The 10,000-nt window shown below is 40.6% G+C and overlaps 2 protein-coding genes across 5 annotated transcripts in view; one reads left to right on the top strand and one right to left on the bottom strand.

Moving 5' to 3' along the window:
* The first annotated feature begins 4,143 nt into the window (after positions 1-4,143).
* LOC138029228 (ankyrin repeat domain-containing protein 39-like) lies at positions 4,144-9,775 on the top strand. Of its 4 annotated transcripts, none has more exons than XM_068876940.1 (4): positions 4,144-4,272; positions 5,472-5,748; positions 7,283-7,489; positions 9,180-9,775. In XM_068876940.1, exons 2-4 carry the CDS (start codon positions 5,518-5,520, stop codon positions 9,330-9,332), a joined length of 591 nt encoding a protein of 196 aa, XP_068733041.1. In that variant the 5' UTR covers positions 4,144-4,272; positions 5,472-5,517; the 3' UTR covers positions 9,333-9,775. The 4 variants fall into 4 exon arrangements, with proteins under 4 accessions (XP_068733041.1, XP_068733042.1, XP_068733038.1 ...); XM_068876941.1 differs by having other exon boundaries at positions 5,472-5,718; XM_068876937.1 differs by lacking the exon at positions 4,144-4,272 and adding an exon at positions 4,290-4,455.
* The window catches only part of LOC138029229 (transmembrane protein 254-like), a 5,687-nt gene continuing 5,008 nt past the window's right edge, over positions 9,322-10,000 (bottom strand). Inside the window, exon 4 of the mRNA XM_068876942.1 lies at positions 9,322-10,000. This exon is cut by the window's right edge and continues 423 nt beyond it. The gene's annotated coding sequence lies outside the window, so the exon portion shown is untranslated.

The following is a 10,000-nucleotide window of genomic DNA, read 5'->3' on the forward strand; positions in this document are numbered from 1 at the left end:
TTGTCAATTTAACGTAAGAATTCGATGGCTTATATATTCAAGAGACAAGTCATTTTATCTGCCATATGGTAAGCACTGGAATCGCAGATTACAAAGTGTGCGCATGCGCCCTGCGAAAGGTAACATACATACTTTCATCTCGAATTTCAGAATAACTACAAGAGCTAATATCTTCGAGACATTACATTTACAGCTAAAATACAGCGCATATAGGTACATAACTAAATACACAATATTTAAAGATATGTTAATTAACAAGAAAAGCCGCTGTACAAAATGCGACCCTCGATTCTCTTTTAAAAGTAGTAAACTCAGTGGTTCGGGTAAAATCAGGTAGCGCATTTCGCAACTTAGCTGATACGTTAGAAAAAAAACTAAGACCATAACTGGTTGTTCTAGGTTTATTGAGGGACAGAATTTAATTTCCGCGAAGATCATGCATAAGAAGATTTTCAATGCGCTTATTGCTTTAAAGATGTAGAGTTTGAATTAAGTGGTAAGAGGACAGGTGATCTGCAAATAGAAATCTCGTTATTCTCTCATTTACATTAAACCGTTTTTTGACACGAGCTAGATTACAGCGAAATGAAAGCACAACTTTCTCGCGAATTTTCTATGATAAAAACTTGTTCAGAAAATCCAGACTCTACGATAACAGCACACACCAGGTCTACTCCTGAGTACCTGGCTAGAAATCGTTTCCTCTGATTCGATGAGGGCCAGTCTCGTGTTTCTTAAGTTGCCTCGCTCATGCCCAAAAAGAATTCTGGGTAATTCTGCCATTCCATCACAAGGAAAGACTCCCGATTCTCATTTCATAGTTTTTTTCATAAGTGTCGGGCCACCCAGACCTACCAGCAAAATAACGCATCGATTGAAGGTTTTAGCTTTCAAAACTTGCCCAGATTGTGTCAGTAGATCCTGGAATTCGTCCACAGAAAGGCCAGAGAGAAAACTTCACTCGTGAACCGCCATGTTTACAACAGAGCATTTTAGGCGTCCCAGTTTGCATGAAACCATCTCTCGCCTCTGTCTGAGACAACACCAGACACGCACGGTTCTTACGTTACGTTTAAAATCAACTGAAATGTCAATTGCTGGTAAAAAAAACAAACCACAAAAAAAAAAAAAAAAAAAACCCAGCATGTTAATTTTTTTTGGTAGTCTAGGTATCGAAGAGCCAGAACATTTGCGCATGCGCTGAAGGAATGTTTCGACAAGAGAGAAAAACGCAGTACCTCCAGACACCGGCGCTGGAGCGTCGTACCAAACGAGTCATCCGGGATTTCGGCCCGTGCGATCGCTTTTGGACGCAGTTGGCCCTTCACTGCTTTCTGCTACCGACCTTGCCTCCCGGTACGGCATTGAGGGAGAGATATGTCGGCCCCTAAACCATATGTGACAAATCCCACGCCTACTCACAGCTCCAAACCGCCCTTGTCAATTTAACGTAAGAATTCGATGGCTTATATATTCAAGAGACAAGTCATTTTATCTGCCATATGGTAAGCACTGGAATCGCAGATTACAAAGTGTGCGCATGCGCCCTGCGAAAGGTAACATACATACTTTCATCTCGAATTTCAGAATAACTACAAGAGCTAATATCTTCGAGACATTACATTTACAGCTAAAATACAGCGCATATAGGTACATAACTAAATACACAATATTTAAAGATATGTTAATTAACAAGAAAAGCCGCTGTACAAAATGCGACCCTCGATTCTCTTTTAAAAGTAGTAAACTCAGTGGTTCGGGTAAAATCAGGTAGCGCATTTCGCAACTTAGCTGATACGTTAGAAAAAAAACTAAGACCATAACTGGTTGTTCTAGGTTTATTGAGGGACAGAATTTAATTTCCGCGAAGATCATGCATAAGAAGATTTTCAATGCGCTTATTGCATAGAGATGTAGAGTTTGACTTAAGTGGTAAGACGACAGGTGATCTGCAAATAGAAATCTCGTTATTCTCTCATTTACATTAAACCGTTTCTTTGACACGAGCTAGATTACAGCGAAATGAAAGCACAACTTTCTCGCGAATTTTCTATGATAAAAACTTGTTCAGAAAATCCAGACTCTACGATAACAGCACACACCAGGCCTACTCCTGAGTACCTGGCTAGAAATCGTTTCCTCTGATTCGATGAGGGCCAGTCTCGTGTTTCTTAAGTTGCCTCGCTCATGCCCAAAAAGAATTCTGGGTAATTCTGCCATTCCATCACAAGGGAAGACTCCCGATTCTCATTTCATAGTTTTTTTCATAAGTGTCGGGCCACCCAGACCTACCAGCAAAATAACGCATCGATTGAAGGTTTTAGCTTTCAAAACTTGCCCAGATTGTGTCAGTAGATCCTGGAATTCGTCCACAGAAAGGCCAGAGAGAAAACTTCACTCGTGAACAGCCATGTTTACAACAGAGCATTTTAGGCGTCCCAGTTTGCATGAAACCATCTCTCGCCTCTGTCTGAGACAACACCAGACACGCACGGTTCTTACGTTACGTTTAAAATCAACTGAAATGTCAATTGCTGGTAAAAAAAACAAACCACAAAAAAAAAAAAAAAAAACCCAGCATGTTAATTTTTTTTGGTAGTCTAGGTATCGAAGAGCCAGAACATTTGCGCATGCGCTGAAGGAATGTTTCGACAAGAGAGAAAAACGCAGTACCTCCAGACACCGGCGCTGGAGCGTCGTACCAAACGAGTCATCCCGGGATTTCGGCCCGTGCGATCGCTTTTGGACGCAGTTGGCCCTTCACTGCTTTCTGCTACCGACCTTGCCTCCCGGTACGGCATTGAGGGAGAGATATGTCGGCCCCTAAACCATATGTGACAAATCCCACGCCTACTCACAGCTCCAAACCGCCCTTGTCAATTTAACGTACGAATTCGATGGCTTATATATTCAAGAGACAAGTCATTTTATCTGCCATATGGTAAGCACTGGAATCGCAGATTACAAAGTGTGCGCATGCGCCCTGCGAAAGGTAACATACATACTTTCATCTCGAATTTCAGAATAACTACAAGAGCTAATATCTTCGAGACATTACATTTACAGCTAAAATACAGCGCATATAGGTACATAACTAAATACACAATATTTAAAGATATGTTAATTAACAAGAAAAGCCGCTGTACAAAATGCGACCCTCGATTCTCTTTTAAAAGTAGTAAACTCAGTGGTTCGGGTAAAATCAGGTAGCGCATTTCGCAACTTAGCTGATACGTTAGAAAAAAAACTAAGACCATAACTGGTTGTTCTAGGTTTATTGAGGGACAGAATTTAATTTCCGCGAAGATCATGCATAAGAAGATTTTCAATGCGCTTATTGCATAGAGATGTAGAGTTTGACTTAAGTGGTAAGACGACAGGTGATCTGCAAATAGAAATCTCGTTATTCTCTCATTTACATTAAACCGTTTCTTTGACACGAGCTAGATTACAGCGAAATGAAAGCACAACTTTCTCGCGAATTTTCTATAATAAAAACTTGTTCAGAAAATCCAGACTCTACGATAACAGCACACACCAGGCCTACTCCTGAGTACCTGGCTAGAAATCGTTTCCTCTGATTCGATGAGGGCCAGTCTCGTGTTTCTTAAGTTGCCTCGCTCATGCCCAAAAAGAATTCTGGGTAATTCTGCCATTCCATCACAAGGGAAGACTCCCGATTCTCATTTCATAGTTTTTTTCATAAGTGTCGGGCCACCCAGACCTACCAGCAAAATAACGCATCGATTGAAGGTTTTAGCTTTCAAAACTTGCCCAGATTGTGTCAGTAGATCCTGGAATTCGTCCACAGAAAGGCCAGAGAGAAAACTTCACTCGTGAACCGCCATGTTTACAACAGAGCATTTTAGGCGTCCCAGTCTGCATGAAACCATCTCTCGCCTTTGTTTTCTTACAAAGGTTTGCCTTTTCCCACATTCCGGCTTAATGATGCCAGCCTGGGGGCCTCTGTGGACGAAGATGGCCTAAAAAAACCACTTATAAAATAATAGACCTACCAGATTGAGGCAAGCTCCCTCGTCCTGCTAATGTGAACGGGGATCTGTTACGTGATGTTCATACCTGAGCCTACATTAACCCAAAACAGCAGATGTTTTGATTACTGGTGTAGATAGGTTATGTATGAGGACATACACTGTAATTCTTACACGGAAGTTCTTACACTGCAAGTTCTGCAGACCGTTTATCGCCGAAAAAGTAAAAAAAACCAAAACAAACAAACAAACAAGCACTTACGACTTAAAAGGTTGACAAGTAAGTGATACAAAGTGTGGGGAGTAATAATCATGACCGCCACTGTATGCCGCAACATCGCATCGTTATGAAATCATGACAAATTCTGGAACATCACCTTCATGTTTATCACACTAACGAAAAAAGCCAAAAACTTGGAATGTTGCAGGAGACAAATTTAGAAATCTCCTCTCCATTTCCCAGGTCTGTGCGGTGCATCGTTTCTGAGTTATTTCTCGAATCATTTCCCGCAATTTTGCAGAGTTTTGTATTTAGCCGCCATGTTGGTGCAACTTCCGTTGTGCACCAAGTGTTAACACTTGTTTCTATGAAGGATGGGAGCAACTGCAGAATACCCCGCCACAGCTAACCACTATTGTTTCCCCTATGCGGCATCTTTTGAAGAACGAGACTTAATACAATAGAGCTTATTCTTAGCTTATTCAATGAAATGCAAAGAAGTGGCAGGGTATTCTGGGTCCGGTTCCTGAAAGGTGTAATAACTCTATTCTTGGTTTTCACATGACGTCACGACCGCCATGTTGGTGCCCCTAAACAAAGAAAAGGTGGCCATGTTGGTGCCCCGACCAAATCCTCCGGGAATTTAACTCAAAACGCTTCCTTTTGTTTTCGTTGAAAAACATGGCTGTTGATCACGTGAGTGAAAACCAACAATTCCAGGGAAAAATGTGCCTTATTCCGGCATATTTATCCCTGGAATAGAGTTAGTACATCTTTCGGGAACCAGCCCCTGAAGTTTAGCCAAAGGATGCATGCCATCTTGTCTGTAAGTGTTAGATATTGAATAAGGCATTGGTTTGTGGAGTAGAGCTGTTGTTGGCTTTGTTAGGATTTAAGGTAGATGAAGGTATAATGAGGGTTAATGAATAATATTATGATTGAAGGTAGATGAAGGTATATGAGGGTTAATGAATATTATTAAAGGTAAATGATGGTAAATGACCAGGAGTGAATGTATATTAATACAGATGATGATGAATTTTTATAAATGGAGGTAAAGAGATATAGATGAAGGTAAATGTATATGGATGACTGAATTGTGAGAAACTGAATAATTTGCGTGTCTTACGTAGTTGGGGACCCGTGGTGGGTATGTGCATAAGGTCTTTCCCCAAACTACAATGGACTAGCTATTTGTTTAACACTTCACATGACGTAAAATAGAATTGGCAGGAAATTCATTATTTTTCACGTTCCAGAGCGCAGTGGTGGAGAAGTCTGCCATGTTCCTTAAATGACTGTGGGATGGCCGACCAATCCTGTGAACATGAGGAAGCCTGTGGTTGTGCATCAAAACCTCAACCATGTGCACAGTCTTTCACAGAAATGGACTTTGAAAGAGGAATCTGGCAAGCTGCATTAGATGGTAATATGAAACGAGTCAGGTCACTTTTGGACAAGGGAGGGGACCCTGATGCAAGAGATGGCTCAGGATACACTGCACTGGTAAAGGATATTTTCAGACAAAGTGAGCAAGTATGGCTGACCTACACATTCATGTACATTAACATTATTCCAACCCCCCCCCCCCCACCCCCTCAACATTTTAAGACCTACTCATGGGGTGGTACTAATGGTACCACCGGCACCCCATGAGTAGGTCTGCTGAAACTGAAAGGCACTCATTTATATTTTGGGGAAATCATTTAAACAATAGTAGGCCAAGTCCTTTATCATTCTATTTAAGATTCAAGTTTGTGCTTTTTTAATTGCAGCAGGTCTGATCTAAAACACAGGTCACAGGCCAGTTTACATGTCATTGTCAGTGCTACAAATAAATAAACATGGTGATAATTAATTGGTGAGTCAAGCTTGCCGGTAATGCTGGTAGCTTATCACTAGTACTGGCTGTTCACCATCATCAGCATCATGATGCCACTAGGGAGAATATTTTTATAGTAATAGGTGTTACCCTCTTTAAATAAAGGTTATTGTATTGTATACCTTTATCTAAATAGACTGTATTGCGTATTCATAAATGGTGGCTGAGTAATATTATTATTCTTTTGTCTTTATGCTAATCATCCTCACCAGCCTCATTAGCAGGAATAAAATTCAAAAGAATTTTGCTCCAAAGTGAGGCTAGTGAGGATGATTAGCATGAAGACAAAAGATCAATTTCTTGGCCGCCATTTATGAATACAGTCTAATTGTACCCTCAGGTTTAGAGTAGCTTGATGTAGCTAGTATCTCGGAGCATTTAACCGCCAACCATGATATTCCACAGAGGACAGACCACAACACCAGGAACTCCATGCCCTACTCTTTGTGAATAGTACTAGTGTGTGGATTCTTTTACATCCTAAAGGGTTATGAACATCAAAGGGTTTCTGAGATGGGACCTACGGTTTACTTCATTCTTATCTGAGAAGACTTGAGAGTCCAACCACTTGCAGATGTCATTACAAAGGCAACACTTTGTCCTCAGTTATTTAAGGACCCTGATTGTCGGTCTGACTGGAGGCGAACTCACAACCTCTTGCATGGCAGCCTAATGCTCAACCCGGCAGGGAGGGGGGGGGGGACTCCCATATAAAAAGGACAGGTGTGCTCGTCGTACGTTTTAGGGGTTAAAAAAGCGGTTTTGGTACCTCTTCGGGAACCTTTTAGGGTACTGAGCCAAAAAATTATGACAGGAGACATTTGATAATTAACTATTTTTTAATGTTGTCTAATTAAAACTCATAATTTGTTACCTCCGGGGCTCAACCAAGTGAGCCACTGGTGTGCGGTAGAAGCTGTTGTCACAACAAACCTCTTAACTTGCTTAGGCTAACTAAGTTTTGATCGATCTAGTCCTAAGCTAGGGTAAGTAACAGAGTTAAGGATTATGTCTGTAATGCTACAGCTGACGGTGATGTGACCTTTGAAAACAGTTACTGTAGTGAATTGCGTGACGACACCTTCCAGAGTAAAGTTTGTTCCAGTAAAACCATTTTACCCTTGAGTGCCATGTGTCCTGGTTCTTCATTAATGAACCTTAATTGATTTATTTTCTTTAACACCACAGCATTATGCCAGTCGCAGCGGTCATGCCGACATCTGCCTGTTACTCCTTGAAAGAGGTGCAAACGTAAACGCTCAAACCAGATCAGGCAAGGCCACTTCTCTGCATAGAGCTGCATATTCTGGACACAGTGAAGTGATGAAAATTCTCATCAAACATGGTGCTGATGCAAGAATTTGTGACAGCGATGGACAAACGGCATTGCACAAGGTGCAGCTGAAAAAAAACTTGTGAATAATTCTTAATCTGTATCACATCACTCCAGTCCTCAAGTCAGAGAGTTCATATGTGTGATAATGTAAACAAGGGTTCTCATCAGTCTTAGAATTGTTGACAGCTGACTTGCTGTGATATTTTCAGCTGTGACATTGCAACTGATTGACAAACTTTTCTACTAGTTAATGGGGACACTTTTAAACCCTTAACACGTACAAGTGAAACCCATGACAGGTGTTACGGGTTATTAGTAAACCCTGTAAAAGAAAGTAATGTCATTCTGATGGAATCAGAGTTTTCAAGTCATGGAAACAAGATTTGGTTTGATTATCAGTTATTTCAAGCCTTTTATTCCTACTATGAAAAAAGATTTCCTCCATGAATATTTATATTTCACTGTAGCATGGGTTTTTATTTAACACAATCCAAAAAGCCAAGCTCAAGTTTTATCGGGTCTAAAATGCACTCAGGTACACTTTCTTTATGTACACAATTTTGATAAAAAAACTACTGCTCATTTAATTTGAATTTGAGTGAGGACAATGTGAGAGCCGTGCAAGTCATGCAAGCCATGGCCGTGAATCATGCAATTCACACTACAGTGAATTGAAAGCTAACTGTTTTAAAATGGGTACTTAGACTTAAAAGCCGGGACACACTAGGCGATAAGTCGCTGCGACACATCGCGGGGACAAGTCGCCGCAACAAATCGCCTTGTGTGACACGGTTAATTTAATGAAAATCATTGTCGCTGCGGCAGAATTTTGTCGCTGTGATCAGTCGCACGAATTCAAACCAGTTTGAATTGTACCGAACAGGCGTTGTGTCGCAGTGACTTGTTTTGCAAGTAGTACACATGGAGCAACTTGTCGCAGAGACATGTCGCTGAGACTTGTCGCCTAGTGTGTCCCGGCCTTTACTGTTTATCAGTGCTATTTAAAATGGGTGCCTTCAACTTGAATACCAGACTCGCATGGCGCACATGATTCACTGAGTTGCAGATTGCCCAGCCCCTTTGAACATTGTACTATTTAGCGGTGTATTTTGAAATGCTTTGTTTCCTTACTCTTCAACTTTTGGACACCGGTCAAATAATACATGTCCAACATTGTATCCTTTTCACCAAGTCAATGCTGAAATCACAAGGTTGATTGTTGAGTTGTAAAGAGCTCACACAAACCCTGCCAATAATACCAAAAATAATAACCCCTAGTGGGAGAGGGGAGGGAAATTTGTTCATAAATTTATAATAGTAATCATGCAAACAGGGAATTGAGGACAGACATTTTTGGCTGGACATCTCAACTTATGCAAATCCCTGAAGAAAAGTGTATGGATGCGATGCCATATTTACATGGCAGAAAAGCTGACAGGCCTTATACACTGCTCAAAAACAGATGATAGCTTAACCCATTGACTCCTGGGGGTTCCCCATTGACGAGTAATATCGTCTGGCGTTAGACAGAGTAAAATAATAAGTATGGCTGGTTGAGGCCGGTTTAGGGGTGATTGGGTTAATAGTCAACATGAAGCGGTTCTTCCACCAGTGAATTTTGACACAGACGTGTTGCTTCAGCGTGTATTGTTCATAGCAATATTCATCATGAACAGTACAGCTGTGTTAGAGTGATGTGACGAGTTGTTAAATCATTATTTTGCTTCTTCTCGTAAAACGTTTTTCTAGGCCGCTGAAAAGATGCAAAAAGATGTTGTGAGAATTTTGTTGGACTTGGATGCCGGTCTCAGGGAAGTGAAAGATAGACATGGAAGAATTCCAGCTGACGTTGCACCCTCAAGCCTCAAGGAATTGCAAAGCATGCTACAAATTGATGAATAGTCTTTCATTACTAATCTCAAAAAGTTCCACCCATAGTTGCACTTTATGATACATTATGCAACAGACAAACTACAGATTCCACCCAGTCAGCAATCATCTCTTAACTTACTACATATTTTCAAGACGTCTTAACTCGCCAAAAGTTGTGCAGTATGGAAAGCAGTGCAAATATCATGTTACAATCATTTTTATTGTTAAGACAATAGGCCTTTTGCAGCTAGTAATCACATGGTACAAAAACCACAATACTGGAGAACAAATTGTGCACTGGGACATCTAAAACAGAGAAAATTTAGGGTAAATTAAATTGCTTTGTTTTAGATGTCCCAGTGCAAAATTTGTACTGGTCATGTGATCGCCAGCTTCAAATGGCCCATAGCTTAAGCAACCCTCTCCCTGTACATCAAGGAAATAAATAAATAATTTTATATTGAAATTTGAAATCCATGGCTATTTCAACAACAGATGATCTAAAGTCACTAGTTGCTACAAGTGTGCTCAAGGAAGGTCTTCCCGTATATAATATGGGCTTTACTTCAAAAACTAATATGAACGAAATACTATTCATAAATAGGATCAATTTCAAGAGTTTTTACATGTATGACTCAAGCTCAGGTACTGTATCTCCCTTTCAAGCAACGGTGAAAGTAATATTTCTGCAAATCAAG

The sequence above is a fragment of the Montipora capricornis genome, chromosome 13 (genome assembly GCF_036669925.1).
Source record: "Montipora capricornis isolate CH-2021 chromosome 13, ASM3666992v2, whole genome shotgun sequence".
NCBI lineage: Eukaryota > Metazoa > Cnidaria > Anthozoa > Scleractinia > Acroporidae > Montipora > Montipora capricornis.

What these genes read in the sequence shown, in the direction of transcription:
- LOC138029228 (XM_068876937.1), top strand. Translation starts at nt 4,412, where the DNA reads ATGTTGCAGGAGACAAATTTAGAAATCTCCTCTCCATTTCCCAG. An exon ending in ATCTCCTCTCCATTTCCCAG is followed by an intron (nt 4,456 to 5,471) that starts GTCTGTGCGGTG and finishes TTCACGTTCCAG; the next exon opens with AGCGCAGTGGTGGAGAAGTC. An exon ending in TTTTCAGACAAAGTGAGCAA is followed by an intron (nt 5,749 to 7,282) that starts GTATGGCTGACC and finishes TTAACACCACAG; the next exon opens with CATTATGCCAGTCGCAGCGG.